The 21,668-nt window shown below is 26.4% G+C and overlaps 5 protein-coding genes across 10 annotated transcripts; 3 read left to right on the top strand and 2 right to left on the bottom strand.

The window, feature by feature from the left end:
- Positions 1-356: 356 nt before the first annotated feature.
- LOC139986750 (DGAT1/2-independent enzyme synthesizing storage lipids) lies at positions 357-3,052 on the bottom strand. Its single transcript, XM_072002364.1, has 6 exons — positions 2,573-3,052; positions 2,142-2,277; positions 1,977-2,071; positions 1,504-1,865; positions 1,199-1,402; positions 357-1,080 (listed from the first exon to the last, which is right to left on the bottom strand). Exons 1-6 carry the CDS (start codon positions 2,619-2,621, stop codon positions 973-975), a joined length of 954 nt encoding a protein of 317 aa, XP_071858465.1. The 5' UTR covers positions 2,622-3,052; the 3' UTR covers positions 357-972.
- A 947-nt stretch (positions 3,053-3,999) lies between these two features.
- On the top strand, positions 4,000-7,703 carry LOC139987099 (E3 ubiquitin-protein ligase MARCHF5). 4 transcript variants are annotated; one of them, XM_072003284.1, is made up of 7 exons: positions 4,000-4,024; positions 5,070-5,298; positions 5,568-5,730; positions 5,820-6,028; positions 6,175-6,493; positions 6,550-6,715; positions 6,797-7,703. In XM_072003284.1, the coding sequence occupies exons 2-7, from the start codon at positions 5,118-5,120 to the stop codon at positions 6,953-6,955; spliced, it is 1,197 nt and encodes a 398-aa protein (XP_071859385.1). In that variant the 5' UTR covers positions 4,000-4,024; positions 5,070-5,117; the 3' UTR covers positions 6,956-7,703. The 4 variants fall into 4 exon arrangements, with proteins under 4 accessions (XP_071859385.1, XP_071859134.1, XP_071859219.1 ...); XM_072003033.1 differs by lacking the exon at positions 4,000-4,024 and adding an exon at positions 4,170-4,457; XM_072003118.1 differs by lacking the exon at positions 4,000-4,024 and adding an exon at positions 4,173-4,333.
- Positions 7,704-8,280: 577 nt separating this feature from the next.
- Positions 8,281-10,197, bottom strand: LOC139987291 (2-aminoethanethiol dioxygenase). The gene is made up of 3 exons (XM_072003417.1): positions 9,895-10,197; positions 9,346-9,682; positions 8,281-9,202 (listed from the first exon to the last, which is right to left on the bottom strand). The coding sequence occupies exons 2-3, from the start codon at positions 9,643-9,645 to the stop codon at positions 8,810-8,812; spliced, it is 693 nt and encodes a 230-aa protein (XP_071859518.1). The 5' UTR covers positions 9,646-9,682; positions 9,895-10,197; the 3' UTR covers positions 8,281-8,809.
- Positions 10,198-10,675: 478 nt separating this feature from the next.
- On the top strand, positions 10,676-14,652 carry LOC139986941 (uncharacterized protein C2orf42 homolog). 3 transcript variants are annotated; one of them, XM_072002828.1, is made up of 7 exons: positions 10,676-10,886; positions 11,328-11,716; positions 11,792-12,115; positions 12,185-12,404; positions 12,481-12,686; positions 12,767-13,682; positions 13,794-14,652. In XM_072002828.1, the coding sequence occupies exons 2-7, from the start codon at positions 11,330-11,332 to the stop codon at positions 13,961-13,963; spliced, it is 2,223 nt and encodes a 740-aa protein (XP_071858929.1). In that variant the 5' UTR covers positions 10,676-10,886; positions 11,328-11,329; the 3' UTR covers positions 13,964-14,652. The 3 variants fall into 3 exon arrangements, with proteins under 3 accessions (XP_071858929.1, XP_071858844.1, XP_071859002.1); XM_072002743.1 differs by having other exon boundaries at positions 10,677-10,876; XM_072002901.1 differs by lacking the exon at positions 10,676-10,886 and adding an exon at positions 10,902-11,078.
- Positions 14,653-15,471: 819 nt separating this feature from the next.
- On the top strand, positions 15,472-18,358 carry Bic (bicaudal). Its single transcript, XM_072003548.1, has 4 exons — positions 15,472-15,717; positions 16,270-16,641; positions 17,292-17,418; positions 17,497-18,358. The coding sequence occupies exons 1-3, from the start codon at positions 15,640-15,642 to the stop codon at positions 17,400-17,402; spliced, it is 561 nt and encodes a 186-aa protein (XP_071859649.1). The 5' UTR covers positions 15,472-15,639; the 3' UTR covers positions 17,403-17,418; positions 17,497-18,358.
- Positions 18,359-21,668: the final 3,310 nt, after the last annotated feature.

Below are 21,668 nucleotides of genomic sequence, written 5' to 3' on the forward strand. Positions count from 1 at the left end.
GGAAGAGCTATATAATTAGACTGCAAATTTTTATGCATTCATAAGAAATTTGAAAGTGTAAAATTGCACGAAATGCACATAATATGAAAAAATGTATGAAATATTCAAAGTATAGTGGCTTTTGTAATAATTGGTAGACACTAACTTCTTTTATACCTTCTGCATTTTTAATTATATTCTCAAAAATATGAATTTCATAATCCGCAGTCTATATACAATTTACGTAATTGGAATAAGTGATATTTATTTATATATTCGAATTATAAATTCTTAAATTAGTAAATTTGAAGAAGAAAATAAAAAAGTTAATTATTCTAAAATAACATTATGATTAAGTAATTTGTACTGAATAAATATAGAACTCTGATGTCCTTTATTTTTCGTATACAAAGATAGTAAATAAGAGAATGAATATAAGTACTTGTACAATATTATATGGAATTATTCAGAGCTTAGTTGCACAGCAAATTCTTACAATAGAAAATATATTTACAAATCGCTTACATTAAGAGTACTAGTTGCAATAAAAATATATTGATAATACTTGAGAAAAAATTAAAAACTGGTTTCAGTTACGTGTAGAGAATAGTAATATCATTTATATCTATATATATATATATAAAATACGTATAAATATAAAAACAATCGATATACATATAAAGAAATATTATGAAATCTAAACAAATTTGTTAATTTATACTTTCATATCAACAATGAATCAAGATAAAATATATAAAATACTTATGTAACAATTGGAAAGACAAGTAAATTATTATACTTCAAAAATAAGTACAATTATATAGTTGCAAAATTAACCTTAAATTTAATGGAATTTATCATTACTAAGAATTATTAAATAATCAGCACCATAAATTAAAAGTATAAATAATCTAAAATAGTATAACATTTTCAAACATTTTTCTATCTCATATGTAAGATGCAATGTTATAATACTTGAGTAAATGCTAAAACTTATGATTTTTCTTTCTCTGCAACATATATTCTTTCTAACAAAGCTAATGATATACTTCCTGGTATTCTTTGATGTTGATTTATTAAATTGTTGAGTGCATCAGCAACCTGAGAACAGAAATAGTAAATCTATAATATCTAACTTTTCATGTATGTATATTATTATTTTTTATTTTATTTAAACTATAACAGCACTAAAAAATATTTGGACATTTATGTTCATTACCTTCATTTGTAACTCTTCTGGTGTTAGATTCCCATCATACAGAATTGGTTTACCAACATATGTTGTCAACTTTACAGGAAAACCACCATAGATAGGTACAAAAGGAAATCTGGTGGCAGCATATATTCTCAACCACATTCTCCTACCCCAACTTATTGTTCTAAATGCTTCTCTAATATTCTTCGTAAATAAAGGTATTATGCACTGTTACAAAAATATTAATATTTAAAACTTGTACAAATATAAAAGGGAAGTAATAAATAACTTTATTATTATAATAATATAATAACATAATAATATAATACCACTTTAGCATCCAATGCAACCTTTGCAAAACCCACTCGCTTTTTCCACATTAATTGGTAATAAGAATCTCCAAACTGAGCTTCATATACACCACCAGGTGAGATTGCAAGCATATTACCTTCTTTCAAAATAGTAGAACATGTTTGGATTGTACCAGGTATTACTTTTAATACATCAGAAATTATAGACCACCCAGGGCATTTGAAAAGAAATCTATCTGCTACTGTGTGAATTAACTTCGAATTTAAAAGTAATATTTTAGATATAAAGTAATAAAGGTCTACAGGTATAGCTCCATGATAGTATACAAAAAGTACTGGTTCATTTTGTGGTATATTTTGAAGTCCAACTACTTCATATCCTATACAAAATACATATAAAATTTCAAGTTTTGTACTTCACAAAAATTATATTATGTTATTCATTTTATAAAAATGATTATTATACTTAATTAATTTCATATGTAACATACCATACCAAATCCAGCCATGAGCATCCCAAACTGCAGCTACTACATTACGTGCAGCATTTCTCCAGTCTGTTTCATATGCATTCCTTAATCTAACTCTATGAAAATAAAATATTTAGATTGTGTAAAATTTATCACAAATATATGTTCAAACTAATAACAACCTACCTGTGTAACTTATATATATACAATATTAATGCAGTTAAATATAATAATATCCCAATCAGAAGTGGAAGTAAAAATGTTAACAAAAGTGGCATCAAAAGCCATAACCATAATGTAAAGTCCACATCAATATATTCAACTAAAAAGAATAAATAAATTATTTAACGCATATAATTTTCACGCAAAATTTTCATTCAATACAGTATGCAAATAAAAAGTAAATATAACTAATAATATACAAAATTTACAAAAGATTTATAATCTTCCTCTAAGATACTGGTAAGCTAAATATACTATTACTGACAAAATCTCAATTATTTAAACATGCTTATAATAGTTTCATTTGCAAATTATTGTCAGTCTTTTATACTTATATGCAAATTATATTATACATATGATTATATATGTATATGTATATAGAATTACATTTTTACCTATAATATCTTCTAAAATTTTCTGTAGGTTAAATATTACGGAAAACATGTTTAGATTACGGGAAAAACAAAAACAATAGTAAATCTATAATTACAAAAAATCTGATACTTCTTTTTCAGATATCCACATATTCTATTCACTGTTGACAATATATTAAACAACAGTCTGCAAATTCTGCTCTCGTTTTCCCGACACTACTCATTTATATTCCTAAATGACTTGTTCTTAATTGTTAGTACCATTCATAAATATTTTGATATGGATTATTCACGTAATGCATTTTCACAGAACATTTATTACAGTTTGCATAATTTATAAATAATTTTAACTATTCTTTCAACCACCTTATATGAATTATGCATGTTGTTTGTTTAAGTTTAGGAATTAATTTTCTTGTTAAATACTGAAGGTAAACAATTACAAATCTAATAAATAGATAGTTAGAAATATGTACGTATTAGTACATATATGGTATATATATACATACATTGTACATGATCATGTATGTTAGTTAACTATATACATTCGTATAATGTCGTTGTTACCAGCTAACTTCATGTACATTGTTTTCAATTTACGGATATACATACTAGACATCTCTTACCGTATTAAAGCTTTTAACAATTACATACAGTGGAAATAATATTTCATTTCTAACATTACTATATATTTAAATATCGATATACCTCATATATATGTATATTTAAATATTTGTTATTTATAGAGCTAAAGTTCTTTAACTTATGATTTGTTTAAGTCATTATGATTTTTATCAAAACTCGTTAAAAATATACAGAAAGTACATAATACGCAAAGGTATTCCAGATATGCAAAGCAGGTCTTTATTTAGGTTTCATTCATATAGTTATACTCATAAAAATATGGATTTGTATAAAAATTCACAATCCAATAATAATTAATAATATGTAATTTAAATGATATAGTTCGTTACCAATAACGAATTATAATTTGAATTATTTTAATTAAGTTTTTTTACGGTCAAATGACATAATTATGTTCATAAAATGTAACATCTGTAACATATAATATTTTTCTACTAATATAATGCTTCTATGAAATACGTTATTAATCATGTGTGCCCTGCTCAATATTTAAAAGGAAATGTAATAAATCATTATACATATCCTTAATTTTTAGAACAGAATACATATATTTCAGTGGACATTTAAATTATGTACAACTTTACATATAAATCTTAATCAATATTACAGTTAAGCATAAACAAGTTAAAACAATTTTTACAATGTATCTACATTAATAAATATAAATAAATAAGTAATCGGTTTGTAACAATATACATGATCATTCTGAAGATAGCGCTGGAGGTTGAACAAAATATAGAAGACAATATCAGAGAGGAACAATATAAATCACGAATTTTAAAAAAGTGTAAGATTGATGTATAGAAGATCGAAGTGAATTGTATAATTGTAAATATTTACATTATTGTAACACGTACAAATTTTAACAAATAAATTCGTTTGAAAAATTGGGCAAAATAGTTAAGCAACCATAGGAAAAGAAGTTTGATATTGGCATGAAGTTTGGCGGTATATTTCATTGGCGAATTTTCGCATTAATACATACTTATATATATCGTCACTATAAGGAGCAATTTCACGTAACTTTTAATCGTTGCCAATAAGACTGAGAAAGGAAATAAATTCATTTATAAAGTGAATTTGGACACATTTAGAATTTTTCTGTTAGACTTGCAAGATATTAACGAAGATTACAACGTAACTAAATTATTTCTGTACACTCCGTGTTTATTTTATATTGTACTTTAAAAAGAAAATGTCTATGGTCTCGTCATTTCGTTGTAAATGTGTAACAGTGAATTGTTTATGAATGTTGCTTCAGGTAGAGATTATTATTTTTGATTTTAATAATGTGCATATTGCATCATTGCTAACATATGATGTCAATTCTGTGTGTCAATCTCTTATACAATCTATATTTTATTAGAAATATTTCCTTGATAAAGTTTGTTATGATAGAATTATCATTCTAATTTGTAACGATGCGTAACGAACCAATGGACGATCAACTTCACTACGACGTGTCAATAGTTAATAAAATGATTTTGCAATGTATCAACATTTTTTTAAACTAAATAATATCAATGTCATTTGTTAAAATAGTAAAACTTCATTAGTAAAAAAAGACTTACATAGCTGTACTATTCCGATATATTTTCGAAATTTATTTTCGTCGCTTTATCATAGAAATAAGAATACATAATGTGCTAAATAAAAAATGTCTGAAAAGGTAAATGTCCTTTAAATAGAAAACAAATTGTATCAGTGTAGTAATTATTAGTGATTTTACAATTTTTTGTATAATGTATTTTTGTATAACATTTGTATATGTTTCATAACTTCATTGACGTTGTCATATAATTACATATGTTTGAATTGTTGAATAAATTGATAAACTTTATGACTTGTGTAAATAGTAACATTGTTTTTTCAGGTATAATACAGTAATGCAATATTGAAAATCTTATTTTATTAAGACAAAATGTCAGATAACAATTTGCCGCACATATTCTATGGATTTGATTCGCCTGGTAGGATAGTACGTTTAGAATCTAATATTACCACACGGCCTAATATTGGTCGTCTTTCAAGTATAGAAGAAACATTAAGAAGACTTAGCACAAATCTAAGGCCGGAAAGACAAACTAATGAATCAAACAATGGTAAGATCATATTAATAAATACTAAAATTATAAAAATCATATATGTATTAATAATAACTTTTTTTTACTAATAGTATATATTTATATAATTTTACAACTTGTAGAAATGTTGCAATGCATATACAAAGAAAATTAATGAGTTAATATTTAAAATTGAACCGTTGTCAAATACAGTTCATTCCAGAAAATTGTTATACATTAATATCACTTATATTATGTGTTAAAATGTAAAACTAATTAATTAACTAATTAATTAAACTTGATTAAAGAAATATCTGATGCTCAACCTCCAGCGATTTTATCAAATGAGGAACCAGTACCTATTGCGTTGTCAGAATCTGTAAACATTGCACAACCAAATGATATGATTGATGGTGCATCTTCCCCAAACCAATCAGACATTAATACATCAATAGCAAATACAGAAGATGAGTATGTATATTAATATATATTATAATTTTATGTATAAAAGATAAAATTTCAATACATGCTTCTTAACAAAACATTTCTGTTCAATTCAGCAAAAGATATTGCTGGGTATGCTTTGCAACGGATGAAGATGATGCAACTGCTTTATGGGTAAAACCATGTCATTGTCGTGGTACCACAAAATGGGTACATCAAGGATGTATTCAGAGATGGGTTGATGAAAAACAAAAAGGACATGCAGGTGCACATGTAGCATGTCCACAGTGTAATACAGAATACATCATTGTATATCCAAATATGGGTTAGTTATTTTAATATTTATATATTTTAAAACAAGCTCAGATAGATTTGTTATTAAAATATATCCGTTACAATTACTACAATGAAACATATTATAAATATATGTATATTGCAATATGTGTGTTAAATGTGATATATTTATTACAGGGCCGTTAGTAGTTGTACTGGATACTATTGATGGTATGGTTTTTCGAATTTGCCCATTTATTGCAGCTAGTATAGTTGCTGCATCTGTATACTGGACAGCTGTAACATATGGAGCAGTAACTGTAATGCAAGTAGTTGGTCACAAGGATGGTCTAGCTATAATGGAACAAGCTGATCCTTTGGTATTATTGGTTGGTTTGCCAACTATTCCAATAATGTTAGTTTTGGGAAAAATGCTCAGATGGGAAGATCAAGCACTTAATCTTTTAAGGCGACATGCATATAAGGTTCCTATTTTGAGGCATTTTTTGCCTAGTAGGTATGTACAAAATTTGAAGTAATTATATCATGTGTTTCATATTCATATTATTTTAGTTGTTCAAGTGCTGACAGAATACAATCTGAAGATCTACCACCTATGAGTGATCCAATGTCAGCAACTCGTATTCTTTGTGGTGCGCTTTTATTACCTAGCATTGCCAGCATATGTGGCAAAATATTTTTTGAAAGCATACATTCTAATTTTCAAAGAACATTGCTTGTATGTATACATATATTAAATATATTTATTATTAGTTAAATAATTGTCCTAGATTTTTATGAAATATATGCATTTCTGCAGGGAGGTATAGCATTTATAACAGTAAAGGGTGCATTCAAGATATACCATAAACAGCAACAATATGTAAGACAATGTCAACGTCGTATAATGGATTATACAGAAAGTAATGTTTCATTATATAGAAGACAACAAAATTCTGAAACCAGCCAGACAAGTTAAATACATACATGCAAGAGATTCTTGGAACAATACACTATCAAACGACATCTCAGTTAAAAAAAAAAACTAAACCTCATAATATACTTTTACCATGAAAACAGATGTCCAGTATATTACTTTTATGTAATAATATAAGTTTGTGGGTACTTTAATCAAGTCTAACAAATACGTAAGTTATATATACACATACATACAAAAATAATAAAGGGAAATTATCATATACATAAATATAATTAGTAAGTTATTATCTGTCTAAGGATGAACATTTAATTGAAAGAAAATGGGTATGTTACATCTCCTAAATTTAATTGTCAGTGGAGTTATACTAATATTGACTCATCCTTTCTTACATACAAAATAAGAATTGAGATATGTTAATGTCGTCCTTACTACAATTCAGTTTTCCTTTGTTCGAAAGAATCATGCAGGAAGAAAATAGTAAATCTGTAGTTTATTAATGGCAAAAACTGTATATTTTATGAAGTTAACATAGCACAAGTTTTCTGTGCTCTGACAAAAATAGGCATGGTATGTTTTTAGGAATTATTTACATTTTCATTACGAGTGTAAAAAGAAATACAGTCTTTAGAGAAGAAATTTATTTCTATGATAGATAAGTCTTGGATTAGGTATTGATTATATTAATATATATCAAATAAAAAAATTTTGAAATACAAGTTTATTTTATGTAAATGCTTTATTTGCTGTAGATATAAGAAATTAGTAAATATCAATTTAAATCAATAAACCGTGTTTTTTTATACCTTGATAAATATAAATAACCAATAAATTAACTAACTTATCACTTATAATTTTTTAAGTTCACCAGATAAATTATATTCATATAATTAATATTTAAGTTATTACTGTCATTATGTTTTAAATATTCATTCAAAACAAATTAAAAAATATATTTATACAATAAGTTAAATATTTAAATTTACAATTTTTTACATATAAAATTGTGGCCTTTTTTTAAATGATAAAAGATATATTCGTTTGTAAAAATATAATCATCATCATTAATAAAATAGAATAAATATATAATGAAAACTCTGGTATCACAGGAATATTTTAAGAAAGACTGTATGATATATAAATATATTTATTATTAAGCTATTTGTAAATTGTATTAAGTACAATATAGTATATATTTTAGAAATATTAATTATTTTGAAAAGATTGAATTTCTTGGTCTGTAAGAACTATGTAGACAATTAAACTGAAAGAATTATAACATATACATCAAAATATAATGCATATCTTTTTACAATAGATGTGATAAACCTATTTCTTAAATATTATGTAATATAAGTAAGTATATGTTTTTTATACAATTAAAATTTTTGTTTTTATTCAATAATTATCATATGCCTTTGTTTATCACGCATTACATGTAAAGTGTATTATAATACATTCTTTGTTTACATCCTTATTCTATGTATCAATGAAATAGTAAATATAATGTAATCATTTCACATTGATGATTTTTATACAGATAACATTTTTGTATACAAAGTAAATAAAAATGCAGAGTGATAGATTAGAAATTACATCCAATTTCAGTACAAAATCCATAATAAATAAAAATAAGCTATATCCACTATAAACTTATATTATAAAATATAAAATTTTTATATCACTTATATATATGGAGCTTATCTAAACAATATATATGTATTCATAAACTTCCATATCTGCAAAAAGTTACAAGAAATAAACACCAATATTATACATTCAATTAGAATTTAAATATTCTTAAAAGTTTATAATATAATTACAATTGTAAATTAATTCAATAAAATGCAAAACTTTTTAACAAACAGAACAAGAAATATTTTTGGATACTTCAGGTCACATTAAAGGTGGTCCTGTGTATTTAAGGCTTCCAGAATAGAAATCTGGTGGACCTTCAATAACCACCAATTTAACTTCTTCCACTATATCTGAATCTGTACATAGCTTGGAACTACTAACAGTTTTGAAAAATGTACATGGTCTTGGACCTTTTCCAGAATCATCTACATCATATGGAGGACTAAGTATATCCAAAAATGCGGCAGGTCCTTCAATACATGTAATTTCATGTAAATTTTTGTCTCTTGGTGTAAGAGTACAAGCAGGTGAATTGCTGTGTAATGATATTTGTTTGTGTCTATATGCCATTACTTCTTTGTTTAATCTGATTGTATGATCCTCATTTGGCTTCAGAGTATAATTGTTTACTTGAACTACACCACTGATTACCTATATTTCAAAGTATAGTAAAAATTTTAATCCTATATAGTTTTAAAATAAAATCAGAAATATATATATATATATAATTATTAATAATATATATTATTAATTATGATACAATATATATGACTAAAATTATATTTATATCATACCTTTAAAAATCCATACATTCCAGGATGATCATGTATTGGCATTGTAAATCCATGTTTCAATATAAAAATTGAAATAGCAAAGTCTTTATTTTCAAATATATCAATTACCCACATCGGAGCATGCTGTACTTGAATAAAATCAAGGATCTGTTTATTTAAATTTACGTCTTCGGCTGTAATCTTGTTCATCAAGTACCGCAATTTGTCAAAGTTCTTTTGACAAAGCTTAAATCCGACATTACTACGTTCTTCAAATGTATTTAATGCTTGCTTCCATAACGTTTTAATTGCCGCTGTCATGTTTATTTACTTTATAACACAATTTCTATGAATTCACCTTTTGTACAAATCATATTAATATATCAGTAACACACTTAAAAAATCTTAAGATATGTATATAGATATAATATGTAATTTCTTGATTTTGTTAAAAATTTCAAGATTTTGTTAAAAATTAGTAACACGTAACCTTAATAATTATAACATTGAAAGTTTACTACGAAAAAAACATGCTAATCGCTTAAATCAAGTAAATATTTTAGTAAATACCATTCAATTCTTGCACACAAATATTATTTACGTTCAATCTTTTCTTTTAAAACTTCGTTAAATTAGGTTGGTCGATGTTGTTGAAAGTTGTTTCATATTTACAAGTTAAATAAATTGTGTATTTTTATGTTTTATCATATGTTCTATAGTTTTTTAATTAACACGTCTCTAACACTTTTTAAAGAATAATACACGTTATTAACTGATTATTCTTTAATTAATCTGGTCCCAACAGATACTTTACGTTTGATACAAAACTTTGCTAAACATGGCTATGTGACTTAATATCAATACAGATGACATTGTAAACATGAATATGAGCGAAGTTCCGAAATTTAAAACAGTACTTAAGTGATCTTTTTCTTTTGTTTTTACATTGAATGTGTAATATCAGAGATAATACGAATAAATACTAATATATAAAAATTTATTTGAATATTTGAATAAGATATTTTATGTAGTTAACTAATTTTTTACCGCAATAAATAAATAAAGAAAGAAAATATAACTTTTAAATGTTTAAAAAAACATAGCTATAAAAATGTTTTCTCACATACATTACATGTTAGATATAATTTTAGGAGGAATGGTGTTTGTTAATTATATCTACGTATATATTTAATGAAATAATAGAAAGATGAAAGTGTGAGAATATTTTAATTATCAGAAAAATAATAAAGTTTTACAATTATTATAAATAATTTAAGTTCGTACGACATAACAAATATTACAACATTTTAATAAATATGAACTATTTTTATTTTACAGTAATGTTGCGAATTAAGAATAATTGGAAAATTATTTGATTCTGTGAATTTGGGTTAATGTTGCAGAGAGAGTAATGCCCTCTATCGTAAATGCTAGCAATTTAGCATTGAGATGAGCTTTATTTATTTACTATCAGAAGCAAACTTTTCTATAATATAATTATTAGTACATAACTTTTTTTCTCCTATTATAAACATTAATTCTGTTGTAAAAGGTAGGAGCAGGTAAAAGTTTAATGCCTTTAATTTCTATACCAATTAGAATTAGCAAAATGTGTCATGTAAAACAATGCTTCAGTGTTTGTTAAAAATGTTCCCTTAATTTAATATTTTTTTAATTAGCTTTTCATAATCTAAAAATATAAATGCTATTTATTTCTTTTAATCAATGATCTTTGTATATTGTATATTATAGAGGTTTGTATTAACAATTATAATGTCAAATGTTTATAGCAATATTTTTAGAATGTATAAATATGAAGCTCAAAAACAGATCTAATTCATATTATATTTATATAATAATTGATATTATTATTAAAAATTACAATAATATAGCATTAAAAAAATAATATCTAAAATTAAATTAACCAAACCTATTCTGAAAACATACATTATTATTTGATAAGGTGATTCTGTATATTACTAATCAAATATAACATTTTTTAGCTATGTCTAATGAGGAGCGTTTGAGGAAGTTACTATCTGACTTAGGTAAAGCTACATTACGTGGAATTCGTAAATGCCCAAAATGTGGAACTTATAATGGATCTCGTGGTTTGTGTTGTAAAAACAAATATTGTGATGCTGTATTTAAGGAACCTGGTGAAAAAAGGAAACTATCAACAGAAGCATGTAAGCTTATTACGGGCACAACTGCTCAAGTTTTTTCTGTTAGAGTACGTGATAAAGGCCCAGATTATCGTGGATTTGTTCAATTACCACTGATAAATGCCACAATTTCTAATGAAATGATAACACTTATTTCACAATCCACTGCGTTATGTTTTGTTGATAGTTGTGAAAGAAGTTTTGATACTAGTGTTCTTAAATGTCATGTAAGTTTCAAAATAATATAATTTTCAATAATAATAGTTTAATATTAATAAAACTTTAATACCCTTCTCTTATAGGAAAAGAATTCGTCCGATACGCCTGTCTCTGCATGTCAACATATACAGGCTGCCTTAAGATGCTATGCAGAAGCACAGCCATTAACTTTAAGGAACTCTATTCTATCATCTTTAAATGTAAATAATGAAATGAAACAAGAAATTTGGTTACTTGCTACTGAAACTTCAGGGCCTTTAGTACAACGAGTGTCCAAAAATATAATGGCAGTCAAATGCAAAGCTTCACCAAAACATCCATTAGGTTACCTTCATTTTTCTCTCTTTGTTACAAAATCGAAAGATAGAATTGAACATCGTTATTTTTGTTCTTGTTCCACATTTAAAGTAAGTATCAGTTAAACTTGTATTATTTATAACTAAGAATATTATTCACAGTACCAATAATTAATTTAGGGCATAGGGAAAACAATAGGAGACAAACCAGATGTAGCACAGTCTTCTCAGAATAAGCGTTGTGTACATTTTTATGCTTGTATTTGTGCATTTGCTAGCGATACAAAATTATCAGAAGAATTTAGTTATTATATTAACTTAGATCAGAATGATTTAAGTATATCAAAACCAGTAACAACAGTGTTACAAAATGATGAACAAGATAAGATAGTAGGCATTGGTAAGAAGATTTCTGTTATTCATAGTTTGAACTTAGTATAACAAGATATTTATATTACAAAATAAATCTAAACTAGATCTTGATGGTTTAACTACGGATGATACAGATACACATCTTTTAATATTTCGAGATGACACTTTAACAGTTCAAAGCTTAGATGGAAATAGATTAGATTTGGATTCAATGAATTTAGAGTCTACAATTCTACCACATAGTATTGTTGAAAATATTGGAGTAGAATGTGATCGTACCTTATTAGAAGATAATAATATGGTATCACAAGTAAGATTTTATTACATTACTTGCTTGCTTATATAACATAGGAAGACGAATTAAAATATTAAAATTGTTTTGAAATTTAGGTGAATAATTTAGAAGTAATTAATGAAAATGGTGTACAACTTGGTGGAAATACCGTTAAGATAATGGATGATCAGACAAGCATGGATTCTAAATATAATGTGCTTAATAATAGCCAATATATATTAAATGATAATATAAAGATATTAAATACTGGAACATTGAAAGTTCTTGATACAAATGCTATTTTAGATGTAAATAACATGAAAATAATTGATACTAATACTGTTTCAAATACTACTGGTGTAAAAATAGTAGATAAAAACATGTTAATACAATATGATACGGGCAGTATATCAAATACGGAAAGTAATAGTATAACACAGCCAATTTCAACAAAGCGAAAAAGAGACGACAAACCAACAAGCACAAATACCACAAGTCTGAATAATTTAAGTTCAATAGAACCAAGAAAAGCTAAAACAAAATTACATATTGTTAAGAAGTATCAAAATCCTTGCGAAGATTTGGATGAAGCTAATATAAATTTGCCTTTCATCAAATGGCTTGCATCGATAACAGAAAGAATAAATCAAACTATGCATTTTCAATTCGATGGAAAACCAGATCCTTTAGTATTTCATGTACCACAAATATTTTTTGATTGTTTACGAGAACGGATATCATGTGGTGGCAAAAAGAAACGTTTGCCAAATTCAACAACGGCATTTGTTAGAAAAGACGGTGTACCGTTAGGTACATTTACCAAATATACGTGGCAAATTACTAATATTTTACATGTCAAAAGTATTTTTGAGACGCCTCTTATACCTTTGGAAATAACAAGAAGTTTTGTTCAAAACGCGGATGGTACATATGAATTATATAAAAGAGAAGAAACGGAAATAGATCGATACAAAAAAACCAATAATAACGCATTAATTAAACCCTTAGAATTAAAAACGTATTTGAAAGTTGGTAAGTATTAAATATATGTATAAAAAAATATAGTTTACAAATTACTAAATGTTTAAAAAAATATTAATTATCTATTAGCATCATAAAAAAATATTTCATTTTACTTTGCAGGAAATACTTCTCCAAATCAAGTTGAACCAACACCATTTTTGATAGAATGGATACCAGATATTTTACCAATATCAAAAATTGGTGAACTTAGAATTAGATTTGAATTTGGTCATGTAAAAAATGAGACAAACCATAGATGGAGGAAAATAGCCCTACTAAAAAATTATTAAATTTTGTATATTTGTATTTATATTACCAAATTTCCACTTTCCTATTATTGATCAAATAAGATACAAGATCTTTTGAGAAAATGTTATCACTGGACAAAAACAAACTAAAAATCATTTCATAAGTAATTTGCTATATTTTGAATACTAAATAATTTAGTATATAAAATTTTTGTTAAAAAATGGCAATGAAAAGAATGCTTTAAACAATGTGATTCCATCGCATTACACTTTTTTATTATTTTACAGAATGATTAAAGAACCTGTAAGTAATTTTTGTTTGGAAATAGTTTCTAAATTAATTTTAAAGAATTAAAGACTGATCTTATTTTATTGTATCCTTTTATAAAGGTAAACATTAGAGAAATAAAGATTTCTTATAGAATAAATGATTCATATTTTCATGATATAGAAAATGATTATATCATATTGTATTGCAAAATCAGTATCTTTTGTGCATTGAATGAATACATGATACAATATATTTGTTAATTAATTTATTGGACGTAAATATAGCAAAGATTATGTTATTATTACTGTGAACAGTGTGCTAAATTATTATTGTATAAGAATGTGATATATTGTAAATATATACTTTAGATCAAATGCTGTTATGTAAGAGCCAAAACGTATTTACATTATTTAACGAAACTTCCTTTGTTTGAATCTTAAAATAAATTATGTATCTAAAATATTTGTAGTTACAGTTTTTTTCTTCAATATGTCCTTTAAATTTTAAATAACTATAGAGTTTCATTGAACATATACAATACAATATAATTTATATGATTATATAACAAAAATATCATTCTTATAGTACTTTGAAACGTAGAACTGTCTTAAGTCCGTCTTCATATGTTAATATACACATGTAACAATTGTTATTAAGAAACATAATATAAAAATGTTTTAATAACAAAGTTTTAAGTAATTGTAGTTTGTAGTGTAGCATATATCTTCATCCATTGTCGTATTTATATAAGCAGACACAAGTTATTAATTAGCTTGAGAAAAACGATATGTCAAATATAATTAAATATCAAATATAATTAACAGTTTTTAATTTTGAAGTTCACATTCGCGCCGTACGTTGCAATAAATTTGATCAATTCTTGAATAACTCGGGCAGTTTTCCATTGTTACATTTATTTGGTAATTTATTTCAATCAAATTATATTGTTTTTTTCAAATTTCATAATATAACATTTCCAAATTCTATTATAAGATCATTTATAAAGTCTTTTTTCTTCGAAGTTGTATATTGTAACGTGATGATTTCCATAACCTCCATGTTCAGACGAACTATTGTTGAAATGGTGTACTGTAGATAAAACAAAGTCTTTTGGCTTAGCAAAATGTTTCGCAAGAAATTTCAATTTATCGAATCGTCTTGTACGTGCTTTATGTACGAACAATACGATTCACAATTAATCGGTGCAGTGTTTTGAGTTAAGATTCAAACGGAAGCATTGCCCTGCCGGAAGCTATCTCTGACGTAGAGAGCTAAGGAAGCGTATACTTCCATTTTCTCGACCCTTTCGGCGAACAGAGAGCACGTGTCTGCTTGCCGGTTACGTTTAGCTCATTTTATCGTATAAAACTTCTCGTCAGATTTGTAGCTTGTCGAAGCTTGGTGACTAACGATCTAAGGATTGTGATCATCGTATAGACAAGTTAATATGAATCCTGAGAAGTTGAAGAAGCTTCAAGCTCAAGTACGAATCGGCGGTAAGGGAACACCCCGACGCAAGAAGAAGGTATATAGATTTATTTCGAAAGTTAACACAAGTTCACAGAATTCTTAGGATTGTTGGCGTGTCGTGAGTTTAAAAGTTTACGAAAGTGTATATTTCAAGTGTCATTTAAATGATTTTCCTATTTCTGAAAAGTGTTGTTCGTCTCACAATCACCAATCGCTGTTCTTGTACGATACCAAAGCTTTGTAGTTCGTGCAAGACGCATTTTAAATGCTTAACTAAATTACTCTCACGTGTTTTTTAGATACAATGTTGTCCTTTTGATTTCCATTTTCTACTTTTACTATGTCATTTGATTTAATTTTGTAGTTTTCTCATACTCCAAGTTTAAGTTCGATTTTAATTTTACATTTTATATTAATCCAGACTAGAATTATTAATATCATAATGTTTATAATTTCAATAGAAACTGAATCTTTATATTTATGGATATACTGTAGTGGAGTATAAGAATTTACAAGAAAGAAATTTTACTAACTGAACAATATATCTATCTACATATACATATACATGCAATCTATTAATATTTAATTATAGTCAATATATTTTTAGGTTGTTCATGCTACTGCTGCTACAGATGATAAGAAGTTACAAAGTTGTTTAAAAAAGTTGTCTGTGAATACAATTCCTGGTATAGAGGAGGTTAATATGATTAAGGATGATGGTACTGTCATCCACTTCAATAATCCAAAGGCTCAAGCTAGTTTATCTGCTAACACATTTGCCATTACTGGTCATGGTGAAAATAAACAAATAACTGACATGTTACCGGGAATAATAAGTCAGCTGGGTCCTGAAGGTGTTACACAGTTGAAACGACTAGCAAGTACAGTTTCTGGAAGCACAGTTGGTAAATCAACCTTGGAAGAAGATGATGAGGTGCCAGATTTAGTGGAGAACTTTGATGAAGCTAGCAAAGAGGAGGTAATGAATCAATCTAAATAATATTAACTATTATGTGTTTGAAGCTTTAAAATTTATATATAATACATAGAAAACTACAAGAAGAATATTATAGTGCATGTATCTTATTATTAGGGATACAATGTATCATGCGTAGCTAAAATAATTCTTAATGGATTATAAAATATGAAACTTATATAGATTGGAATAATAGTTCACGATGTTTCAATAACATCTTAAATTTTAATTGTAATGTAGGAATTAGGTCATATGGATTAATGTCTTAAAATTATATTTCATATCTTGTAGATTTTTTAAAATGTTTCATATAAGTTATATAAATATTAGTCTAAAATTATTCTAAACAGTTCACGAAACATATTTCATTTGTATAACATTTGATTTATATGTAGATATGTAAATATAATGTATATGTATCATAATAATTTAACATATCACTTTCTTTGTTTTTTTACAAACATGTAAAAAATGTAGGGTGTAAAAATACAATTAATCTACTATTGACAATGTTTTCATAGATTTTTTATTTGGACATTTATACTATGTTATTTGTAAGATCATTTTAGTTAGAAAAGATTATAAAGTTTTTTATTATTTGGAGATCTTTTACATTATTGTTGAATGTACATATATAATTACATACATTTAAGGTTGCTCCAAAAAAGGAAGTGGATGAAAATGATAAAGCAGCTGGTGACAAAAAAGAAGCTGTTACGATTGATGAAAAGAAAGAAGCCCCCTTAGCTACACCTGAAGCTTAAAGTGTTCAGTAACAAGGTAGTTTTCTAGCGCGAACTCACATGAATTAAACTGTTAAAGAAAAATAAAATTGATTCTTTTCCTTTTTTTTTGCAGCTATTTCATACAACCAACAGTTGTAATTGACAAGTCGAGTAATACAAGTTGCAAAAGCAATGCGTAAACGAAGTATCACTATACATACGTTATAAATATTTGACATACACTATAATAATGCTATATGAGTAACAGTTAACAAGAAATAAAAAAGGCTGTTACAGAAATCAAAAGTTTCTACAGACAATGTTCTTTACTTTGTTGCATTTGCTAAAAGGTAGAGTTTGCTTTGAAACAGCTAAAATGATCTTACTTTCCCTAAATTAATATTTTTTAATATTATGCGCGAATGACGAATGGTGTTTGAATTTTTGACACTTAATTCGAATATTCATTCACGTGAAGCGCGACGTGAACGTGAATTTATAATTTTTATTATGATCATATAATACGATCATATCTTTTTCATTGTCTCACATTGTGTTCGCAATGTGTTTTTACTTGTCGAGAGTAAACTCAAAGAATTTATAGAAATATAATTAGAGAGCGAAATGAAATTCCGGCAAGAGATAATAATAGCTTTCCGCCTATTCGCAGAATAGGGGAAAGAAGTTTATATGCATTGTAGAAAAAAAAAGAAAGACGCGCGAAGTACTGATGCACCTCTATTTTAATCGAAATTGATATACGGATAAGGATAGTTTTTTGCAATAGTGTTCCAGCGTGAAAAAATGAGGTGTAATATTTTGTAATGTAATCTATGAAATAAATTCATTTGCTGGAAATGCGGTTTTCTACTTAAAATTCATGTTCTCTGAATAACTATAGTCGTACTTTGCCGATATTTATATCTTCTCATCCATAGAATAGATCTGTAATAACTGTAATTATGAAAATATAAGTACTCTCTGTATAGTAACAATTTTTCTTAACATTTTCCATTAACAATTTCTATTTCACACTGTTTGTAACTATAATTATGTTCATTTCTTTCAAATATTTAGTGTTTCTTTTAATCAATTATGACGCAGATTAAAAAGAATATAATGGAGGTAACATTTTAAAAATTTTTATTAACTATATCTTGAGCACAAAAATATTGATTTCCTTTTATTGTACAGTTTTCTTATATCATTTAGCAGAAGTAACATTTATTTGGCAACTATTTGTATATGTCTCGATAGCCATGATGTTCATTATAAAATAAACGAACAAATAAACACAGTATAAAGTTATTTTGATTATTAATTTACCATTTAAGGCTATTCTTATTTTAAGCTACTATTCAAAATGTAAAAGTGGTTTACATACTAAATAATGATATAATGTAACAATATATATCTACTAGACACAGGATAACAAGTGTGAATAAACTGACTAGTAGTAATTGGTTTGATCAAGTACTCGGTTTTTATCCATTCAAAGTCATCTATTTAGTAGGTTTAAATTTTAAATGATTTCTTCTAATTTCAATTTATTATCTTTTTTATATTTATACTTTGTTATATTTGGTTCAGATTTGAAAGATTTCCGTTTTAATTCCAAATCAAAAACAATAAGTTCTGACTGATTTCATTAGAATCTTCATTAGAAATTTCATTAGACCCTTTAAGAATTTTAAATTCAAGTTTGTAACTTCATCTTATCAAGACTTTAACTTAATCAAGACTTTATAGTGCATTTCTTTTTATGCAATGATATCACCTAATTGTATTTATATTACATATAAATACCGTTATCTGTTAATTATGTGCAACTGAAATACAGTTTATATGAATTACATGAATTTATTATTAATAGCTTGAAGAATTAAATTTGATAATCTTTATCATATATATCTTTGTTAGTAAATAATGTATTGTGTAATTATTCTGATACTAAAAAATAATTGATTTTAATAAAGCATTCAATCAATTTTATACGAAGTTTCTTCTTTAAAAACAAAATACATAAATACAATGACTGCTGAAAGCTTTTTTTATTTTCAGAAACTTTTTTGTAACGATATAATAAAATTATATTTTGATCGGAAACATTTAATTACCACTGTATTATTTCCATGTGATAAAAATCTTGGATAAAGTATAGTATCCGAGCTGCAAGATCTTTGATCTGAATGTGTCTTTTCGAGGTTATTTTACGCCGCTAAAGTCGAAAATGATTTTTTTATAATTATTTTAATGGTTATTTTTCACGGAAATGAACGGTTTTGAAAATTTTGCCTCATGGCATTTGAGCAACAAAGGCCTTCTTAACACTTTTAACTGTATAAATCCACGTAAAATCGTGACCATACAGAATGGTAAGCGATAAGCGGCGAAACAAATAATAACAGTTAATGCCAGTGCTCCAAATGCCAATTTAACTTACTGCTTATCTTTTTTTGCGTGATCACGGCCCTATAATCACGATGTATAAGTGTAAGCCATACAGCAGGTTAAGAACATCAAATTTTAAGAGAGGTATCGTCAAAATCCATAAGGATGTCACACGTCAACAGGTTGATTGAAATTTTTTACCCATTATTTCCGTGAATAATGATTCTCATTTTCGGCTTCAGCCATCTTACAAATCCCTAAAAAGTGTCATTTTAGCCGAATATTTTGCAATCCGGATATTATACTAGAGACAAAATCGTTTTATAATATAATATAATTGATAAAATTAGAAAGTCATTACTTAGTGTTTAGTTAAATACTGGAAGATGTTATCTCAGGATAATAATTGTTCGAAAATAATACAATACTAAGATGTTCGGTACAATAACAATAATTTAGAATTATACCATATCCGTTTTTGTTTTTTCACATTCAATTTTTTTTCTTGAATAATGGTAACATTGGTTTCCGTGAAGATATTGTTTAAAATTCGAGGATGTGTTTCGGTCACGTTGTACCGATGTCTCGTTAACGGATATTTTCTTTCAGAAACTTCGCGAAGCTTACGTCTTACCGAAGAAAAACTTCCTCCGCTTTTCCTTGGCTTACCGCGATATTTTCATCGGGAACTTTTTCCTTTTACTTACTGTAACCCATTCTGTTGGTCAATAAAAAGTACAGCGATCCGATAACAGCAAAAAAAAGCAGTGCTTCGTATCCGGTGATATTCGTTTAGCTCGTTTTATCGTTGTATATACGTTCTTCGCTTTATGAGATATCTTTTGAGATGAGATAGATCTTAAAGGGCTTTGTTTTTACTATGTATATCATATTAATTCAAAAGTCCTTCTATTTTGAAGTAAAGCGTACTGACTTACATTGGAGAAGACGCTTTAATAAGATTTATGGATTTTGTTGAACGTCGAACGTTGTTGAGAGTTGACGTTGCCCGTCAAATAGGCAATTGATGGCTTTACGCTACGATGGTTTCATTTTTTACAATATTATAATACAATTTTCGACGTTAATAATGTTCTATCGATATTATTTTGAAAAATCCAATTAATAGTGATTGATAAGTGTAGATAATGTTTGATCTATATCTTTCGAAAATTTAAATAAATTCATTAGATAGATTGACAGAGCTAAAATGGTAATATTTTACACCTTTAAGTCAATATTTTATCTAACAATAGAAAATTAATCTTTGTAATTTTCTGCAATTTGAGTATAATAACGTTATATTATACGTGGAAAAATGTATAATATTGGGTTGTTACATAAGCAAGTTCGGTTAAACGCAATATTTTCCTTTATTTGGCGAAGCTTATTTATATTACAACCCAAGAAATAGTATACACAGTTTTATGATATAGTTTTAACGTAAAAACATAAAATTTACTTTAATGGACATTTTTTTATCAGAATTAAAGAAGAATTTCTAATCGAAATGAAGTTTTAAATCCATTTGGCATTTCGGTATTGATTTTTTCATTGTATGGGCGGAATTTTTTATTGAATATATGTATGTATTAGAGAATCTATTATATTATATAATACTACACAGAACTGGAATTTCAGCTGCAACATTATATGTATGTCGATTTGAACCGTTATTTGGAATTTTTGAGATTTTTATCTGGATTCTATTAGACTGCCATGCGAATTGTTTATTTTAACTGAAATCTACACGCAGAAAATAAAAAACTCGAATAAAGTCTGCGATTAGAATCTATTATTCATAAAAGTATAATCCAATACATCAATCGAACGTCTATCAATTAAATGCCTGATATTTTTCATCTAAGCTTTGTTTTATGACGTTACTTTTAAAAATACTTGTATCTCTAAAAT

The sequence above is a fragment of the Bombus fervidus genome, chromosome 1 (genome assembly GCF_041682495.2).
Source record: "Bombus fervidus isolate BK054 chromosome 1, iyBomFerv1, whole genome shotgun sequence".
In the NCBI taxonomy this organism is placed as follows: Eukaryota; Metazoa; Arthropoda; class Insecta; order Hymenoptera; family Apidae; genus Bombus; species Bombus fervidus.

Coding starts and splice junctions, on each gene's coding strand:
- LOC139986750 (XM_072002364.1), bottom strand. CDS start 2,621: ATGTTTTCCGTAATATTTAACCTACAGAAAATTTTAGAAGATATTATA. Junction 2,278..2,572: donor AATTTTAGAAGATATTATAG/GTAAAAATGTAA, acceptor TATTCTTTTTAG/TTGAATATATTGATGTGGAC. Junction 1,081..1,198: donor CAGAAGAGTTACAAATGAAG/GTAATGAACATA, acceptor TTCTGTTCTCAG/GTTGCTGATGCACTCAACAA.
- LOC139987099 (XM_072003284.1), top strand. CDS start 5,118: ATGTCAGATAACAATTTGCCGCACATATTCTATGGATTTGATTCGCCT. Junction 5,299..5,567: donor AACTAATGAATCAAACAATG/GTAAGATCATAT, acceptor ACTTGATTAAAG/AAATATCTGATGCTCAACCT. Junction 6,716..6,796: donor ATTTTCAAAGAACATTGCTT/GTATGTATACAT, acceptor GCATTTCTGCAG/GGAGGTATAGCATTTATAAC.
- LOC139987291 (XM_072003417.1), bottom strand. CDS start 9,645: ATGACAGCGGCAATTAAAACGTTATGGAAGCAAGCATTAAATACATTT. Junction 9,203..9,345: donor GAATGTATGGATTTTTAAAG/GTATGATATAAA, acceptor TTTGAAATATAG/GTAATCAGTGGTGTAGTTCA.
- LOC139986941 (XM_072002828.1), top strand. CDS start 11,330: ATGTCTAATGAGGAGCGTTTGAGGAAGTTACTATCTGACTTAGGTAAA. Junction 11,717..11,791: donor CTAGTGTTCTTAAATGTCAT/GTAAGTTTCAAA, acceptor CTTCTCTTATAG/GAAAAGAATTCGTCCGATAC. Junction 12,405..12,480: donor AGATAAGATAGTAGGCATTG/GTAAGAAGATTT, acceptor AATCTAAACTAG/ATCTTGATGGTTTAACTACG.
- Bic (XM_072003548.1), top strand. CDS start 15,640: ATGAATCCTGAGAAGTTGAAGAAGCTTCAAGCTCAAGTACGAATCGGC. Junction 15,718..16,269: donor CACCCCGACGCAAGAAGAAG/GTATATAGATTT, acceptor ATATATTTTTAG/GTTGTTCATGCTACTGCTGC. Junction 16,642..17,291: donor ATGAAGCTAGCAAAGAGGAG/GTAATGAATCAA, acceptor CATACATTTAAG/GTTGCTCCAAAAAAGGAAGT.